This window comes from Pieris rapae, chromosome 14 (genome assembly GCF_905147795.1).
Source record: "Pieris rapae chromosome 14, ilPieRapa1.1, whole genome shotgun sequence".
NCBI lineage: Eukaryota > Metazoa > Arthropoda > Insecta > Lepidoptera > Pieridae > Pieris > Pieris rapae.
In genome coordinates this window covers 4,568,141-4,588,987 of record NC_059522.1, presented here as the reverse complement: position 1 = coordinate 4,588,987, position 20,847 = coordinate 4,568,141, and the positions used below count along the sequence as shown (strand labels likewise).

Genomic DNA, 20,847 nt, shown 5'->3' with positions numbered 1-20,847 from the left:
ATTTATACGTAGAATAATTAAAAAAAATACAGTAGGTAACATTTATTATATTATACAGGATAGCTTAGCTTAAAAAAATCTAAATGCTACAAGTGGTCGTAGTAATCGGCGTTATTTTGCCAAGCATTACTTTTTGCAACTTGTTTAAATTTCTGTAGGCCGAGATTTTGTCCATTTCTACCATCTGAAAGACTTTCACTGTGTCTAGATTTTGCAAAGGCCTTATTTCCTAATTTGTTAATATCAATTGCTTCGTCCCCTAGCAATGCTGAAGCTTGGGATGCAAGTATTGCTTCTGATCCGCCGTTATTTAATTTATATCCGCCACTTTCAGTCATAACAGCTTTATTGTTTGAATTATCGTAAAATTCATTATCTTCCTGATATTCGTCTTTGTGGTATACTTTTCTAAAACCTTTCTTTTTTTCTCCTTTATCTACCGTTTTATTCACGTTAAAATCAAAGTTTTTCTTGTGGTCTTCTGTTCCAAATTTATTAACAAAAGAGTCGATAAAATCTTTAAAACCGCGATAGTTTTGACCGTCATAATTATATGCCGTTTTATCACTTATAGCATTTATTGCATCTTTTGTAGATTTATTTTCATCACCAATTTTTTTGTATTCTTCTCCTATTTCCGCTAATTTGTCTACATCGTTATACTTAATTTTATCTCTAATTGAATTATATACATATGGCATTTTATGTGTATCGTATGTTTTTAAGCGCCTGAAACGTTTATTACTTCCATGCATATCTTTGTAGGGATCTGTGTCAAATTCCTTATTGTAATTTAGTCCTTTAAACATGAGTGGGTCTTCCTCACTAGTTCTATCAAAATAATCTTCAAGTACATGTGAAAAAAAGGCTTGATTTCCATACATTGGATTTATATCTTCCTTTTCCCGTTCTTTTTCGTGAACATCATCTTCATGATCTTCGTGAACGGGTATAACTCTTTCAATTATCTCATTAACATAACGTTTATCTTTTGCTTTTTCTATTTCTGGATCATAATTATTTAAATTATAGTCATACCTGGTTCGGTACGAATATGGCCAACTGTCATACATATTTGTATCCGTTCTTAGGTCATCATCATCAACGTGATACTCAGAATTCCTATTAAATCTTTTGTTTTCTTCATAAGATAACGTTGGCTTAAGTGTTAAAATATCACTGTTGCTATTGCATTTCACTTTAGCTTTTTCGTACCCAATATCGTTATCGTAGTAAATTTTTCTTGAGGGGTCAATATTACTTTTAAAATCATTACAATTTGTTAAATATTCTGATGTTTGGAATTTACTTCTTGGTAAAATTGCACTATAATCATTAGCATTAAACACTGATGCTACCCGGGGCTCGGAGTTGGAACGCCTATAATAATATCCTGTGTGGAGCGGGTAAGACCTCGATCGCCTTGCCGTAAAAACTTGATGTCCGTACATTTCTGAATTAGCACTAACGAAATAAAGTAAAATGAGTACCCGTTGCATCGCTGGCTACATAGGTTGTGCTTTCTGAGACTGTCAATAGACACTGCCATTATTTTGTTCAAGAAAGTATTTATTGTTTACAGGCACGGATATTGTTCTGTGAAACAATAGGAATTATCAATGGAACAAAATAGTTGAGACATATCCTAACAATATTTTGTAACTTTGTAGACTATTGAAATTCCTTGTTGCAATATAATGTAAGTTTAAAATTTGTGTGATACGATATTTAATATTCTTTAGAAGTTACAGGAGTTTTCTTCTAAGCCAATGTGCCGATTTTAATCACTTTATTTGTAAAGAATTTGTTAAAGAAACAAAATCAACCATACTTTTTGAATCCTAAATTTATAATTTGTTCAATCTATAATTAAATAAATCATAAATGAAACTTGATATTATCTGTTATAATAATAGTTTTGTTTATAGGTAAGGTAAAAAAAATAACAATTTTAGTCACAATTTATTTATTATGCCAACTTGTGAGTTTACAAAAATAATGTTTCTATAATTTTTGTACAGATACAGCACAAAGTCATAAGACATCACAACTTCAAATTAGATATAGAAAAAATAAGTAAAAATGGGATCGTTGGAAATACAACCAATAGTTCTAAAAATATGTGGACGGCAGTGGTTAAATAGCTAAAGTGAATACTTGACTAAAGCCTGATTTTTCTGGGTAATCAAATCCAATTTATTATAAGAACCACTGAATTAAAACATGCATGCATTTAAATCACGTATACAGATACAAATTTCCAAAGTAATATTGCAGAAATAGTATAATTTGGTAACATTTTCCATACAACAGATTTCACTTGCATTCAAAAAAACCCATTAAAAATGTAAATTAACAAGAGATTTGGAAAATCTACTAATGTTTTAAAATATAAAATCAGTGCACATAATAAATAAAAAGAACGCGAGTCTAAAGACCCATAGACAATTTTATTTCAGTCTACACTATTTAATTCATAGACAATTTATTGCTTAAAAATATACGCGGAGGTTTTGATCATTAAGCAGACTAGAAATTGACCACACCAAGCATACAACACATTTGGCAAAATAATTAAACAAATTATTTTACTTTTGACTTAGCAAGATAGAGTTAATGTAACACTTTATATTTAAAAGATTTCTGACAAAAACCAAGCCATATAAAACCATGTCCTGTACTACACTAAGGTCAGAAATAATTGTAAAGTTGGTGGACTTGTTTTTTTATTACATTACATAAGAAGATTAATACTGCAATACATATATTATTTAGGAGGAACAAATGAAAAAAACAAATGACAAATTCTGCTATTTTATGACTCATTCTTAACTTTCGTGGAACTTCTTACCATTGTTAAGATCATGCCAATGAAGCTTTAAATGCGTTGGAGACGGTCCATCAGTACTTTGAATACGCGGTTGTTGATCAAGCAATATTCGACAAAATTTATGAGTTAGAGAAAAACATTCAAAATACAAAAACAGAAACCCAAACGAAATCGACGGATTTTTTTAAGTGTAAATAAGTTCTAAATAAAACAAAATTACATAGTGCATGAATATATGTCTTGTTATTGCTGCGTGCTATAAGAGAGAAACCCTACACATGTACCTGCATTAGCGAGAAACTCGGGTTAGTGAGAAACCTCTATAAGCGAGAATGAGATTGTGCTCCTTTGAACTCTCGCTTCCAGGTTTGACTGTATTTCGAATCTTCAAAATAATATTACCCATTAAGAATTCATGTTTTTTATATTACACAGTTTGATATAATCAAATATTTTTAGTGTAAATGATGCTGTGTTTGCTTCTTTTTGTTTCCAGATGGTCAGATTAATGGCGAACCTTTATTAAAAAATATAATGGCAAGTATGGGAGAGACTTAATAACAGAATAAATGTTGAATAGTCTAAGTTACAGGCGGAATACATGCAATTTTGCTTTTTTTAATAAGGACACATTAATGGGATCGCTGTGAAAGTAGTGTACTTTTTTATTCTTCTGAATTAAGCTACAGATAAAAGCAACATGGTAATAAAATGTCTCAAACAAAAAAAATACTTGTGTACTTATGTACACGCGTTAGAAGTTATACTTCTTTGGTGTAACAAGATAAAAATCTTTTCAAACATTGTATTCTACGTTTGTAGAACTACGCTAACAATAGAAAATTGTTTATTGAAAATGAAAATGTATTTATTGAAAGTTTTAAGGGTGTCGGTTTTTTGTGACATCATGCGACGCACGCCGCAAAAAAATTTCCTAACGCGCCAAAAGAAGTATAACTTCAAAAATCAACCTTTAGTAATTTAGATCGTATTATTAGATCTTTAAAGTTCAATTTGTTTGGATCTTAAATTTTATATTTATTTATTAATAGTAGTCATCATTGTCATTGTCAAACGTAAAATAATTGCTCGAAATTACAATTATTATTAATACATAATTTTCAATCTTTGTCATGTATAATTAAATGTCATCGATGATGTAAATTTAGATATTTATACAAAAGACTGTCTAATAATAATTCTCCCGAGGCCTTTGGATGAACACATCGACTCTCCACAGAATTTGTTTAGACATTTCTTTGACAGGCCTTTGAAATCAAGAAATCTACATAATATAAGCAATCTCAATATTTGAGCGCAACTTAAATATCAAATTGTGATAACTAAAATAGGATACACAAGTAAAACATTTAAGATTTTTATACATTAAACTAATCAGGCTCTTACATACGCGAAGAGGGCGCCACTCAAGAAACAAATTAATAATGAACTTTAGCCATTCCATTTCCATTACTTTGAACAAACTTCTTTTTTTACAGAACAGAACTAACAAATGGGCAGACTCGCCAGAGGGTTCGCGGGTGCGTTGCCGGCCTTTTAAGAATTAGTACGCTCTTTTCTTGAAGGACCCTAAGTCGAATTGGTTCGGAATTAATTCAAAATTACTTCATGTAAAAACTGGTTTATAGAAAGCGCATTTTAGCTAATTCCTTGTCGTGGCCAGATCGAACAATTTATTGTTTCATGAAATGGCAAACATTTACAAACAAATAAACATAATTTAATTTCATTAAAAAATCAATTTTTTTATTTAATTTTGTTTATGTATGATCGCTTGCAGTCGCCCCCTTCAAAACAATAAAATTCAACTAATTATAACTAAGCCGGCGATCAAAACCCCGCAACTATGAATTGTTTATAAAAATAACTTTATTTAATTATGTCCGAGTGGGCGTGTTGTTCTTGCTTGACCTAAAACAAAAAAGGTTTAGTTATATTATATGTTATAGTATCGTTCCAGTATTACGCATAGCATAGACAATGTGTGGGTAATAGGTGTAAACAAGTGAATAATTACTGTTGACGTAATCACCAAATACGAAAAATATCGTCGAAATTACTCATTTTGTCAAAGAATATGAGCAAATTTTTTTTTCTTTTCTTCACCCATTCTGGGTAGGCAAAGGGAACTTCGCCCATACAGCCAAGTCTTCAGTAGAATATTTTTATTGATATGAAATGAAAAGAAACCATTTTTTTTTTTTTTTTTTTTTTTTTTTTTTTTTTCTTGGGGAAATGCTTTGCGCATACCCTTCCGCGGCGCGACTGCTTGGTGCAGAAGGATTATGTGGGACTCGCCATTGTGCATACCCACTAAAACCCCAAGGTGCCACCAACAATCGCCTTATGCGGGATGCGGTAACAGCAGAGCCTTATCCGCTTCCCAACACGCGATGCGGCGGTTGCGTCCGCCTCTTCCCGCCCATTGTTGATTTGTGAGGATGCTTGACACAGCAAGCATCTTTCACAGACCGGGCCATACGCATTTACAAATAGCTAGGGGAGATCGGGTCCAGTACTTGCAGGGATGGGTCATCATCCCTTCTTTTAGACGCATGGACCCCTGCTCCCCGCTTAGGCACTTTTTAGGCGGCGAGAATTTGGTGAGCGCGTCGCGCGTTTATGCGACGCGCCTGCGGTTTTCTTCGCCGTCGCGGATGGGCATCGGGACAAAGCTCCCTGGTCCTTTCCGCCTCTTCTTTTATTTTCATGACCGCCTCGCAGAAATTATAAAATATTTTCCACGGGCCGTCATTTCTCGCGCTCACTAAAACCTTCAATACATTTGGAAGTGTTGCGTCCTCGCCCTGGAGTGCATCCAGCAACGGTCCCCTTTCCACGTCCCATGCTGGGCAGTCTCTCAGCGTATGCTGGGCGTCATCCGGGCTGTCTCCGGCACAGTGGTGGCAGGTTGGTGCCTCTTCACACCCTACTACTCTGTGCAGATAACTACCGAAACATCCGTGTCCGGACAGGATCTGCACAAGACGATAGCTGAGCTGGCCCCAGCGCCTCCTTACCCAGTGTTGGAGCAGGGGTCTGAGGGCTTCTATAGTATATTTACCGGCAGTCGCTCCCGCCAGCTCCTTTTCCCACTCTGCTAGCATTTCTTGGGCTTCCAGGGCTCGCCAAGCGTTTATTTCTTCCAGTGTGGGGTTGCTTCCTCTTTCCCTGGTTTCGGCTCTCCGCCAATATACTTCGCTAAAAGCAACCGCGTCGAGATGCCAGGGTGCGGTACCGGCTATGACACACACTGCGTCATAGGACACAGTGCGGTACGCCCTCGCAACCCTGGCTGCGATCACTCACTGCGACTGCCTGAGAATCGTGCGATTGTGCCTGGTAAGTTTGTCGGCCCATATTGGGCACCCGTAGAGTGCTTTCGCCCGGATCGCATTTGCGTAAAGGTTAACCCCCCATTCGGCCCGCCGAGGTTCGGCATTATGCGCGAGAGCATGTTTGCGGTGGCGGTGAGCTTAGGGGCAAGTGCTGCGAAATGTGGTCTGAAAGTCCACCGTGGGTCGAGAATCAGCCCTAGGTATTTAAGCGTGGTACCAACCCGGATGACTACTCCACTGACAATTATGTCTGCGCCTTGGGGTGGAGCTTTTCTGTGTCCGTAGAAGCATATAGCTTCTGATTTCTGAAGGGCGACCTCGAGGCCGATCTTTTTGATTTCAGAAACCACCCGAGCTACTCCAGCTGTCGCTCGAAGGCGCGCCTCCTTAAAATCTTGTCCAATAGCGACCACGAGGGTGTCGTCTGCATAGCATATCGTTGACACTCCCGGAACTAGTTCCCCTCGCAGCACTCTATCGTAACCTATGTTCCAAAGGAGGGGGCCAAGAACCGAACCTTGTGGAACGCCGCACTTGATGAGGTGGCTCCCTATGCTATTTTGTTTCGGGAAGATGACACGACGGCCGTTAAGGTACGATGCTACACATCTTCTTATATGGGCCGGTAAGCCGTGGTGGCGCAGGCCATCCAGGATACAGTCCCAGGGCAAGGAATTGAAGGCGTTCGCAATGTCTAACGACACCGCTAGAACTACTCTGCCCCGTGACACCTGCTCCTCGCACACTCCTCGCAGTTGCGCAATTGCATCGATCGTTGACCTGTTTTTTCGGAAACCGAATTGAGCCTCATGTATGTTCGGTCCTATAGTTTCCAAATGGTTATAAATTCGGCCGGCAATGATACGCTCGAAAAGCTTACCGGCTTCATCTAGAAGAACTATAGGACGATACGCTGATGGTGACTCCGGAGGTTTTCCACCCTTTTTTAGAAGAACTAACAGACCTGTCTTCCATGTCGACGGAAAAAGGCCCCTTTTAAGACATTCCGTGAGGAGGTTTCGAAAGCGCATGTCAAGACCAGCGTCGAGGGCCAGAGCCAACACTCGTCCGTGCATGCCATCGGGGCCGGGTGCGGTCTTCTTAGAGGACATGCGTGCTATTGCCGTCTTAAGCTCCGAAGGAGACACTTCAGACACTATTTCTCCGTGGTCCAAAGTCGTATCATGTGGGGTGCTCGAGGCGTCACGTTTAGGAAAGAGTTCTGTCACCACTGTACTGAGCAGTTCCGGCTCCATGTGTGTCGTGAGGGGTGGGGCTCGCGAGCGTAGCTTGTTTGTAACTATTTGGTACGGGCGCCCCCATGGATCCCGCTCGAGAGTGTCCAGCAGTTCTTGCCATGCTTTCTTTTTTGCTTCGGCGATACCTGTTCGCAGCGCCAGTTTTGCAGTTCGGTATGCGCTATATGCTTGCCGTTCCTCTACTGCGCGAATGGGTCGCCTTCTGCGAGTCCTCGTGTAGCCTCGACGAGCTGCAACACAAGCAAACCGCAACTGGGCGAGTTCTGCCGACCACCAGAATACACTGGTCCGGTGAGGTCCAGGGCGGCTTCTTCGCATCGCAGCATCCGCGATGTTCGTCAGTGCGCCACGAAACCACTCTGCTTCTTTTTCAGGCTCTACGGAGGCTGGGCTGGGGCACCAGGCCTGCACAATCGTTGCCAACTCCGCCTGCTCCTTGTTCAGACTCTTAAGTGCCCATTTTGGGCCCAGTTCTGTCGAAACCGGAACAGGATTTGCCGACGGAGGGAGGATGCAGAAACGGATATATCGGTGGTCCGAAAGCGTCTCAACCTCCGTCAGGACCTCCCAGTCCTGGATACAGCATGAGAGTTGGGTGCTCGTGAACGTGACATCCACAATCGACTCACCATTTGCTCGAACACACGTAGCATCAGAGCCTTTGTTAGCCACTACCATACAGTGCGCTGCTGCCCAATCCATCAACGCATTTCCCCGTGGCCTGGTCACCGGCGAACCCCAGGCCGCGGACTTCGCGTTCAGATCCCCAGCGATGACTAAATGTCTCGGGTGACTCCATTGCACCAGGGTTTCCAGTTCGTTTAGGAAGGCCTCAAATTCAGCTAGGGAGCGATTGGGGGAGAAGTAAGTGCTCACGATACACATGTCGCTACCCAACTTTGCTGCCACATAGCCGTGGCCTTTTCGGACTGGGCCAATGCAGGGCGAGCTGTCTGCCGGAGTAACGATAATTGCGGCCAGACCGTCGAGGTCGCCAATGCAGTTCGTTTTTTCGGGTATTGAGTAAGGCTCGGAAATAATGCCAATGTTGATATTCCACTGCGCCAGACTCTGGTACAGTAGGTCTTGCGCAGCAGCGCAATGGTTTAAGTTGCTCTGGAGAATCCGTAAGGCCATGATAATTTACTGCGGTTTAAATAACCTCCATGCGCGCATTGTTACGCGGAGACTTTGCGGGCGACTTCTTTTTAAGTGAAGGGTGGCGTCTGGAAAATTTCACACTGGGAGCCGTGCAACTATTTCCCCCTAGCCTGTGATCCGCTTTCTTACCGGCCTCGTCGCAGAGTAGGCACTTGGGTTTTGCACTGCAGGAGGCTGCTCTATGGTCTGCTTGACCGCAGCGAAAACATAGTTGGCTACGATCAGTGTCGGCCATGCAGCGGCTAGCTACGTGCCCGACTTGTAGGCATCGAAAGCACCGTAGCTCTCTTGGCTTTGCAACACTAATATTTGCCGCTACCCAGCCGACGAGGAATCTCCCCGCTAAGAGTTTCTTAGTGGCCGTTATGGGGCAGTTAACCCAGGCTGCACCAAGACCCGATCTGTCCTGCCGTATGTTGCTGATCCTAATTTGATCAGCCAGGCACTCTCCTTTTGCCGCAATCGCTTCGCGCAGTTCGTCCGCTGTGATAGAGTCGTCCAGGCCAGAGATTCGGACATCGGCGCATCGGATGGGCCGACTAATCTTGACTCCACTGTCACTCAGTACTGTTTTGAGGCGCTTGGCAAGAATGTCAGCCTTTTCCCCGCTACCAGCTCCAGGGATCTGAATTATAGTGGCTCCGGTTGCCGCTCGGCGAAACTTAACACCCTCAATGCCAGCCTCTTTCAGATCTATTTGAGCGCGCGCTTCTTTAAGGGCAGCGGCATAGGTTACACCCTTAGCTTCGGCGTCTTTAGGCAGAGTCAGCACAATTGCAGCGGTGCGAGGTACTTTAAGCTTGGGCAGCGACCTGGCCGGGGGCTTTTCAGACTTTGAAGCTGTCACATTTTTTTGTGTTACCGTTGCCGGTTTTCGCCTTTTTTTGGTAACCATCGTCCAACCTTCTTCATTGTTGGTAGCCAAAGAGGGTCGAGTGGGTGGTAATACAATGGCACTTGCAGGAGAGGAGGCAGGGGTATTTCCTCCAAACATTTCCTTTCTCGGCACTTTTGCCAAGCTGTTTTGCTCTTCCTTTCTAGTAGCTTGCGCCTGCACGGTTGCCTTCTTCCGCTTTGTCTTCGGTGCTGCTGAGGAAGTGAGGGGATCCCTTGACCTCGGTGATTTGAGAGGTGGCTTCCCTTTCTTGCTTTTTTTACTATCTACAGTTGGAAGGGGAAGGAGTGGCGGCTCCAGGTTAGGTATTGAGCCGAGATCCTTTAGTTGAGCATTAATATGCTCACCTACCTGGCGGAGGATACGAGCCTCCATTTCTTCTACATTGACAGTTGGGTGGTCCTTCGGGGCCCCCTTCAAGATCAGCCTCAACTCGCGCATCTCGCCTTGTAGTAAATTAAGTTGTGCACGGAGGCGTTCATTTTCTAGCTGCAAAGCTCGAGTTTCATCCGAAAGCGTTTTCTCCGCCAGACTGTCAGCATCCTTTCTGATTGCTGCAACTGCCTTTTTGAGAGCGGCGACAAAGGTACCTTTTAGGTTCATAGAACACCTGGCCACTTTATCTACGGCAGCCAGGTTTTCTTCGATGCGTTTTCTGGCGTTTCCGACCGTACCCGTCTCGGTGGGTTTCTCGTTAAGAACCGCGAGTTCCGCCTCGGCTTCACTTTCTCTCTCCACTCTTCGGGCTCTTTGGTACCCCGGTTTCGTGCGTTCACGCGAAAGAGTAGGGGTGTCGCTGCAGCTACTCTCCTCGTCGTCCTGTCTCGTTCTCTTTCGGGGACGCCAAAAGCGCGACTTCTCCCCTGGGGTGCAAGGGGCCTCACCTAAGCCTCGAGGACGCTGTTGGGTGTGTGTCGAGCTTATGCTCAACATGGAGCCGGTTGAGTCTGAGCCCATATCGTCAGCCATCGCGTAGGACCAGGTTGCACTTTGCACCGGTGATTGACATCGAGTGCGCTGGACGGTCTCATTGTTCTCCCTTTTTGCGATCTCTCCTTGTGTAGAGGGCGTTTTAGAGGCGCCTGAGCACCCCTCCAACGGCCCGCTACGATCCGTAAGCTTGATCAGTATTTCCGTATTATTGCCAGGTCGTGAGTTTTTGGGTTCTGTCGCATGGTCGTGGTCCGCCCCCAGAATACGATGCGGACCGGATGCCATGACCTCTTGGTCATGGGAGGGATTTGACCCTCCTGGGGTATTATTATCTTTTCCGTTACTTTCCATGCTTTGTGGTGCTTTTAATTTAATGAAAAGAAACCAAACCTAACTCATTGAATCTGATATTGAAACAAATTAGTAGCTTCTTTTTAAAATATTTCCGTGAATCATAAAAACTTCTATGATTTTTTTATTAGTAAAACCTTCGTGGTTGTTTTTTTTCTTTTTAATAGACATTGCTTTGAAAGTTGGGAATGATAACGCACTAGCGGTAAAGAAAAAGCACGTGTGTGTAATAGCCCTGCAATACGCCACTTTTTGAGCAACTGTATTAAAAAACATTTTCATTCGACCGTATATTTTTTTTATTATTACAGTTAATATATGGCACTCACAAATTAAGGTCTTTCTATTAGTAAATTAATATCAACATTGGTGATCATTAGAACCACATATTATCCCCGACATTGACAAACATTACCTCTTTAAAATAATAATGTAAAAATATTAAGTTTTAATTAGGGATGCATCTGATACCGATACCGATATATCAGCAATACTTTGGGTTTGTCGATATATCGGTATCGGCGATACAACGATACGCGCTTTAAAAAAATAATGTAAACGCGCATTTTGTTTGATCTAGTGCGTTGCAAGCGAGACAGACTAGCTATCAATGCATAATGAATAAATACAGAATAAAAAATCTTATCAAGGTTAATTTTAATTATCAACAGGTATTTATTTTTATTTCATTATTCCTCTTAATTCTGAATTTTAATAACTAAACCCTATTTAAGGATTGTGAGTGTTTATATTTTATAAAAAAATTAAAAACTTTAAACCTAATTTGATATAATATTTTACCATAATTTAATTTTAATTCAATAAGCATTGCTATCGGTAATATTGCTATAAGAGTAACGGTATAGGCATCATATCGGCAAAAGGTCTATCGATGCATCACTAGTTTTAATCCACTAAATTATTGTTATACATTACCCAATATATTTTGGTCAGGTGTCTAACGTCTGCAACGAATTTTCAAGCGAGCCATCCCAAGCTGCCTCTTTATGAAGGGCCGCTTTGCGTTTCTTCTCTGAAAAGGGGCAATTAAATTATTTCGTTATAATTTCTTACTCAGGTCTAAAACTCAATATAGAAAAAAGCATGTATAGGCACAGAGTAATCTCTACAGACATCTCAGAACTGTGTTTCAGTAAAAATTACTATTTTTATTATACAACACGTTGTTCACAGACAATTACATAGTTGTCGCTGTAAAATATTCCAATAGCTTATATGTATAATATTCAATATCAAAATTTATTTTTTCTTCGTTATGATTACTACTGTATAGTTGTAAGTAATGCGATACTACAAACAATCAAAATAACGATAAAAAAGTACCAAGATAATGAAACCACTCCTCACTAAACAGTACAGAGTTTAAGACAAATCATAAGAGGCGGTGTTTCAGGAGTCAAACAAAATGGTGTATACGTCAGGGAAATTGTGGTAGGAGAGACTACATAAGCGATGGGATATTCAGAAATATGATGGGAAATTTAGGCGTCTCTTGGTGCGCATTAAAAGCCAATGGAGAAGAGTGAGAGAGCCATTCGCCACTTGCAACTAGCAACTTGTTGTTGGATATCATATAATTAGGATAAGTCTTAATATTCTAAGGGCCTGTTTCACAATGTCCGGATAAGTTCCAAATAAGCTATTTGTTACTTGATAAATAGTATTTTTGCGTTTCACGACTGTCAGATAGCGCTATATTTCATATCGCCATACATTGTGAAACAGGCCCTTAATATTTTACTGAATATAGGCCACCTTTTTCCCAAAAGGTTAGTACTCATTTCTCGCTTCCTTTCAAAGTGGCGAAGACTCCTTCAAGCCCTTAATAAACGTGGTGAACCTGTCCATATCTTTGAGATAATCCCACCTCGAACCTTTGACCTTTCTACCCGTACCCTGTTACCTTAGGTCTATTGGTACAAACATCCCGTACTTATTTATATATTCACTATTTATGTGATAGGGCACGTCTATAGGGCTTAAGGATTCGTAGGGTTCTCATATATTTAGTCATCTAAGGCAGCTTGCTCATACATACAGTACATATACTATAGTTACTCCTGGCATTCAATACATATAAATTTTAAACAAATTTAACGTTCACTGACTAGCAGTATAGGTAGTCAGAAACGGCCAATTGCTACGGTCCTGACAACCCTGATATTCCCTTGCTTCGTCCACTTAAATAACATTCACCAAGCATGCTGCTCGCTTAAGGGTACTTTTAACTTATCTCTTCTCTAGGACATCTTTTAATTCATCCAGGTATGTTCGACAAGGCCTACCCACCCAATTTCACCAAGCATGGTCGCCTTGTAGATATATTTTGTTAACAACTTTTCATTTATCCGTTCTACATGGCCAAATACTTTATTATTCGAATTAAAGGCTCATTTTAAAGTATTATTATTATCACACCCGACATTTTAGGATATGATAATGATAAAAACAAGTCACTTTTGTGTACTTAACCGGAAACTAAACAAATGGTCAAAGCAAAAGTCACTTACTCACACATTTACACCCACACACTTACTCTTGCACTCAGGTGTGATGATAACGGTTCAAAAAATAAAAATGAAACGGTTAAAAAAAATAGATTAAATAATGTCATTAAGAACCCTGACACAGGTTTTTTTTACTTAAAAGGGTTTTCAAATCTTACACTTTGAAAAGAAAATGTATTTAAAATGAATAAAGACTTTTTATTATTATTATTTTAAAAGTTCTATTATCTATGTACACCTTATTTATTACAAGCTTAGGTAAATGTACCTACCAAAGTTGTGACCACCACCGATCCTTAATTTATTCTCTCCATTAGAATAAAGAAATAGAAATACCTCTAGCAAGAGTAATAAGGCGTCTTTCTTCATCTCTTTCCTGTCTTGCAGTGCTCAATCGCACACCCAAGGCGCCAGAGACTAGTCGTCTCGCAAGCGCGGTACATGTTTCTGGCCGCTGTCTGTAATTTAAAGATTAAATAAGCAATAACTTGTACTTAAGATTTTTATATTTGCTTGACATTTTTAATAATAATTGTATAATAATATTATTAATAACCTCAATTCTATATAAGTCTTTTACTTATCAAAAAATATATGTACGTCAGTTTCGGTTGAAATAAGAAACCTCCTTAGTCCACAACTTATAAGACAACATTACCGATACCAGGAATTTAAATGTTAGGTATAGGTAACAGAAGCATCACTTAGTTTAATGTATCAATAAAATATCAAATTACAGTATTTTCTTAGTTTAGTGTCCAAAGCACACTACCCCTGTAAGTTATGTTAAGATCTTGTTCAGAACCATTAATGACAGTTGACATTTAATAAAGTGTTTTAATTATTTGACACTTAAATTTGGAACTTAACAACCGTAATGTCGATTTTCTTAAAAATATATCACACTGTTAAAAAAAGTTGTAAATGATAATATTAGCTAGGAAATTTGTCAAAATGTCGCCAATAATTTTTCAACCAGTCGACACAGTTCAACGATTTTTGAATCGTAAAGATAACGGTAATGTAATAAGTAACACCCACGTAATTTGTAAATAAAAAATGTTTAAACAGATGACTCACCTGTATGGTTGAAGGAACTCTGCACATTTTTTTGCCTTATTCCGCGATTCGAGGGTGGCTGCATGCAACGGCCGACATTTGGCAAGCGAGCGTTGAGTAGACAATACTTCCGCAGCTGAAAATGTGAGGAGAAAGTATCAAAATCCGCTATAACCAGCATAATTACTTATATTATTTAACAAAAATTTAGTGTAATCTAAAGATTTCCTGCATAACAATCAGACCGGCAACAATTTATGGAGTTTAATGTTGAAAACATTTAATTACTATTCGTCTTCATAGATGGCGTGACATGAACCTGGATAGAAATAAACTATTAGTCGTTGAAAATGATTTTTAAATTATAACAAATAATACAGCATCGAAAAGGTATTATAGATTTTATGTATATATATATTTCTCGAACTTTTCAGAATTTTTCAGCTTCGTTTTGGAATAAAAGGCGCAATTTAGACAGGATAAGTAACGGTTAAGACAAGGTGCGCCCGCGCCGGCCTACTTGCCCGTTCTTGCGTCACTGCGGTCGTTGAACGGTAAGTAGGTTGTAGGCCTCGCCTGGAGGCACTCATAGTGCTATTATATTACCAGTAAACGATTTTTCTTTAAGTTATTTAACCGTTTTATATTTAATGAAAACGATATCAAAATACATTACAAAAACGAACATAATATAGTTTTGTAATATTTAATTTTAATATACTTTATATTTATTTAAACACTGTTCAAAATTCAATTAATTATGTTACTCTCGATATTGCATTATTAAATGTTCGTATCCATCTAAAGGAAAAAGAAACTGAATATTATTTTCTATTTCATTTCGACAAAAAATTCAATATCGCGTGTATTCGATACACGTAAAAAGTCACCGCCTATCGGATATTGAACCCAACACAATAATTTTGGCTAAATAAATCGGTATTTTAGAATGTCTTCGTAATGGCAACACTTATATAAATATACGAATCAATTCCTCAGGGAATTTAAATTCGCTTCATATAGTGTACCAACGAGATATCCATAATTCATTTAAATATAGCATACACAATAACACAAGCATTTTAATAAAAAATGGACGCATCGCAGATATAGGCCCATACTATCTTGGAAGGGACAGCTTAACCCATCATACAATAAACAAAAACAAATTGTAAACCATTAAAAAAATTACGTGATTCCAATTGGCCGGGATCACATTAAGGTGCCCACGGGCTGCTAAGAATTAATCACCGACCCGCAAGCTTGTTAAACAAAATGACTTAATTCCAAAGTCTATTAACTTCAAGGGATATCAAACAAATTCATTCCAACCAAATCCTGTTCATTCTACCCTCGTGACATTTCCCGAACCCACTTACATCACATTACCGAACAGTAACTTCCTCGACCTAGTGGAAAGTGGGCACGACCGCTTATGTCACAATACCTATTGCCTACATAAGCTCGAATTGTATAAAAGCTTTGTTGCCTAACTGAAAGTAAGCTCGATCTACAGCTTGGCCTAACAGCCCATTCTTAGTCTAGCAGATGTTTTACTAACTACAACTCTTTAAAGCCCAAGGTCTAAGATTTGCCTGTATCTGTTTTGTGACCATTTGTTTTTTCTAAAGTAGGTGATTATCCTTCTGTACCTGACACACGCCGTCGACTGTTTGGGTCTAACTGAAGCACATAAACAGAAAGTCCATTATTGCACAGCCGGGCAACGAAGCTACAACTTCAGAAATACACTGAACCACTATACTAGCCTATACTAAGATTTCATTTTATTCACAAATTTTATATATGTACAGTGCCAACCAGCCGAGTTTTTAATATATGTATGTAACATTAAAAACTCGGCTAAAATATTGCTGCGACTTGTAAAATTATGTTTGCGTTGTTTCATTTACATTAATCAAATCGATCTTTTGATGCTAAAATAGATTCCTAAGAAAGGCTTAAGACTTTTGGCCTGAAATTTACGATTTTGTAAATCGTGGTGAAGAAAAAAAAATAGAAAATGTTTACTATCTCTGACATGTTCCCTAACACCCAAACCCAATAACCTATCTCTATCCATTTTTGAGCATCTGATAGACATATTTATCAAAATATGTATTGAAAAAAGTGTGCCAATAACCTGTGCTGTCGATACAATCTATCTATGGTAGGCAGGATTGGTGTATGTGGATGGACCTTTGTATGAAAATGACAGTTCAACTGTGCCAATATCCTACCTTAAGATTTTAACTTACACCAGTTTTTAAAATAATTAAAAAGCTATTTGATATGTTTTAAGCATAGAAATGTATGTTTTAGTATTATTTGTACGGTTTTATTCAGTTTATATTGTTTATCAAATATGTGTGTAAAGAGCGAGAGATTGCATTCTATCCATAGCCAACAATGGATTGTGTTCATAGGGTTTGGTTATTGAGATGCAGATAGGAGATCGATCGACTGTCACGGTCAGATTGAAAACAATCTGAGTTTGTGAATTAATTATTGGGTTCGGGCGTTAATCGATAGCGAAAAACCGGCACACAATGTAAAGTCATAGCTGGTAACACTGACGCAATGTATTGCGTTATTTAACGTAACATTTAAATGCTCGTTATCATAATCAGTATGCTGTGATTAAATTAATATTCCTATTCGTGTGCTAATAATACTGTGTTGTCACACAACTGTTATATCGATGTCAAAATTTGTGTTAATTCTAACAATATTATGAGAAAATACATAATTTAAACAAAAACTAATTTCAAGCTAAATTCTAAACGTCTAGTCAATATAACAAGTGCCTAAGAAACACATACAGAAAAATGCAAAATAAATATTGTTATTTAATTTAACTTTATTATGAATTTAAAAACATATCGACATACATCGCCAACTTTCGGTTTCGTCGTCCTACTTTTTCTCACAAACGATATTTATTCAGAACGCGCGCTGTGACGCCTTGAACTTGAATATTATTCGAATTATGTATTCTATTATATAATCGTGGAATTTCAAAATATACTCCAATATTTTAATTAACGTCATGTTAAAAAAACAATTATTATTATTAATAACAATTAACCCTTGGTGTAGTAGACATGACTACAGTTAACAATGGTGGATATTGGAGCCGAATCCAAAGTCAAATCTAATTAAATTTTTGAATATTTATCGTAGCAGAAAGTATAGACAAGGTTGTGGACCATCACATTGAACACAACAACGCTTACCAGGCTTCATACTTAATCTTTTAAATGCACGTATTGAATAACTACACGCCAACATTTACATAAGTATTTGTAAGAATAAATAAATTATTTTATGGACTGGTTACTTACACCTACAATCAGGTCTAAAAATGTGTCGAGGCGTGAACGATGATCAGACTAGATCGCAACATGCGATATGGTTACTGTTTACATTTTAATAAATTCTATATAAGATCTGGCAAAAATAATAGTTGTGAAAGCGTTACAAACAAAATGAATTATCTTAATCAATAGTAGCTATTATATTATGCCATTATTGTAAAAATTTGGGTGTTCTTTTTTAATATTTCGAATTTAGTGCACCTTCCCCGAGTCACAAATACTCGTTAAATGATTTGTTTTTATATGCAACTTATACTAATTTCAATGATACAATAAATTAACAAAAATACATGCTAAAACTTACCAATTTTTGCGCTGCTGAATACGATTAAGGCATGCGTATCATCCACCCACTTAATCTCGAAGCCAGTATCTTTATATTCACTAAACAGCGACAATATATCATTGGTTTTAAATTCATTTGGAAAATCATACACTTCCACGACATGTGCAAACGTCTCATCATAGGGCCCATTGAATAACGCTTGACCTCGCGTTTGATACTGATCGTAATTGTTCTTAGTTTTTGATATGTGCACTTTTCCAACAGTAGATGTGAGCTCTTCAAGTAAAGACGGGTCAAGACATTCACCACTGTCATCAAACACTGCATCCCAATCGTTTTCTTCGCGTTTTAATGATACCTTAGCTTCCAATTTCGGCTTACTCTTCTTTTCCTGCTCTTTTGGTACTTCATTTTCGTCTTTTTCGCGAGGACTGGTCGATCGCGGACTAACAGGCTCCTCTATCGGATCTGATATCACTAAAACATCCGAATCGAACGTCTGCTTGATAATTCTCTTACTACTCCTATTAATTTCTTGTGACGCTCGCTTCAATTCATTCTTCTCGACATCTTCATCTTTGTCATATAAATAATCCTTATCAATAATATTGCCTTGATTTTGTTGAAGTGACATATTCAAGTCTTCAGTTTCATTTGTCCTCCAATGATCGACGTTTTGTATATCGTTGTATTCGTATAAATTAGGTGAGTAAAAACCTAGCTGTCCGTTAGCAAAATAATCTCCTATATAGAAACTCTCTCCTTCTAACTCTTTATAACTATTATCACTAATTGATATTGCACTATCATTATTTGGCACTTGACAGCCGAAAGGCACGGTTGTGTTTTCGCTAGGAGGCTCACTCTCGATGTGTGCTGTCTGAGATCTTTGATTCCTGAGATGAGGCGGTGTGTAAACGTTGCAGAAATTCTTGTCTAGAGATCTTTTGGGTGTACCGTGAACGGACTTTTCTTTGGACCCAGGAGATTTTGGACACTTTCCGTCGGCGCTGTGACTGGTTCGCTTGTTTTCTAAAGGTTTGTTTTCGTCTGTGGCGTTGTCTGCTCCTCCTCGCAAAGCCCTCGGAACATAGACAGCTCGATCTGGTCGTCTGGGTTTCGACGAACCGGATCTGAAAACAAAGGCGCGGTTATGTTTTTGTAACCTAGTTTCATTTCTCACCTAATTACGCTTCCGCAAGAATGACAACTCTGTCGCATTGTGAACGCATCTATTGTTACATGAAATTGCAATAAGGAACGGTAGGTTCTAAGAATATTGGTTTCCGACTTGTTATAATGATTGTATCAACACAATGGGACATTTACGTTACATTACAACACATCAAACGTAGGATCACCAATCACCATGCACATCGAGAATAACTTCGATGAACAAAGCAAAACAAACTGGTTAGTACTTAGTACTTACACACGTGGCATTTGTGACAATAGAAATAAATAAATAAAAAAAATAAAAATGTCTTTTATTTGACTCAAAACAAATACATTTTACATATTACAATATTCAGTGTGGTTAACCTTATACATGATATACATCTATGAGCTACTAGCTTTTAACTAGCGTTTAAACTAGGCCTAGCCTGTACATTGAACGCTAGTTTCTTCCAGTGTCATTAAGAAATTGGCTAAACTGTTTGCCATTGGACGTTTATTTTTGTTTATTTAACCAAATGGAGGTGGAATCAAATTTAAATTGTTGTATGTAGGTAGTTACATTGGTGTAAGTGTGAACTTCGAGAAAATATTTTTTATTTTAAATCTTGTGAATGAGAAACTTGGATATGAGATGAATTTAGTATCGTTGTTTAGTATGGACTAATATTTATTATAAAGATTGTATTGTAATGTAATGTAATTATATACGAAAACAAGCATATATCATGCATTTGACACAAATATGGAAACTTCTGTTTTACAGCTTAAATAGATGTTCTACAGGAAAAAAACATTCTTTACTTTAAGAATTCGAATAAATCAACATCAAAGGGCCATTTTCCTTATGTATAGACATACCGTGCTCGGTATTTATCACAAATCGCAACAACTTAGCCAAATTCTTAGCACGCTTTAACCCACTTGAGCATTTCACCGGCCGCGGCTGTCCATTGCTCTCTGTTAAGTAACAATCGGGGGCAAGGTCGCCCGAATGTAACCTCTCACTACGACATACTTTCAATACACCGCGCGCATTCTAATCTTTGTTTATTTGCTTATCTGTTGGTTTTTGAGGTTATGAAATAATTTGTAGTCTGGTGTAATTGGTTAAGCAATAAACGTAATGTATTGGCATGATAAAATAACGACATTGTTGTCATGTGTTGGTTATTATAGTTGTAAAAATTATCTAATCAATTATTAAAATTTGTACACAAGGTTTTATAATACGTATTAATAGCCAAATGCCCAAAAACTTGTGTCACTTCTGAGGCATAGGTTAGTGAATTACAATAATTTAGTCATCAGTTTTATTTTAAGCCATTGCATGCATGACAATAATAACACAAAGTAAAACTAATAAGATTGTAGTCATCTTCGTCAGATTTAAACACTTAAATCCATTTACTTCTAAACTCCTTAACTGTACAGAGATTACATATTCTACTTATGACTAGGTTCTGTTTAATTAAATAACTGTGGTTTACGTACGCAATAAAACAATACATCTTAAGGCCAAGTAAAAGTCAAAAATGAATCCTTTACGGGTATGAAAAGACCTAAGGAATATTACAAAGAAATATATCTTATTGTTTATTGAGCTTTGTATGGGTAAGTACAAAGCTTGTGC

At 38.3% G+C, this 20,847-nt stretch overlaps 2 protein-coding genes across 3 annotated transcripts in view; both read right to left on the bottom strand.

Annotated features, from left to right (window-relative positions):
* Positions 1 to 86: 86 nt before the first annotated feature.
* On the bottom strand, positions 87 to 1,712 carry LOC111000430 (protein dopey homolog PFC0245c-like). The gene has a single exon (XM_022269855.2). It carries the CDS (start codon positions 1,497 to 1,499, stop codon positions 87 to 89), a length of 1,413 nt encoding a protein of 470 aa, XP_022125547.2. The 5' UTR covers positions 1,500 to 1,712.
* Positions 1,713 to 2,264: 552 nt separating this feature from the next.
* LOC111000422 overlaps positions 2,265 to 20,847 on the bottom strand; it is a 28,213-nt gene continuing 9,630 nt past the window's right edge. For both annotated transcript variants that reach the window (XM_022269840.2, XM_022269841.2), the window contains exons 5-9: positions 18,057 to 19,171; positions 14,397 to 14,511; positions 13,653 to 13,774; positions 11,725 to 11,821; positions 2,265 to 4,762 (exon numbers count right to left, since the gene is read on the bottom strand). In XM_022269840.2, the coding sequence (XP_022125532.1) occupies positions 11,739 to 11,821; positions 13,653 to 13,774; positions 14,397 to 14,511; positions 18,057 to 19,171 (1,435 nt within the window). In that variant the 3' untranslated portion in view covers positions 2,265 to 4,762; positions 11,725 to 11,738. The remainder of the gene's footprint in view (positions 4,763 to 11,724; positions 11,822 to 13,652; positions 13,775 to 14,396; positions 14,512 to 18,056; positions 19,172 to 20,847) is intronic.

Bases quoted from the DNA above. Each gene is read 5' to 3' on its own strand.
- LOC111000430 (XM_022269855.2), bottom strand. From the start codon at position 1,499: ATGCAACGGGTACTCATTTTACTTTATTTCGTTAGTGCTAATTCAGAA.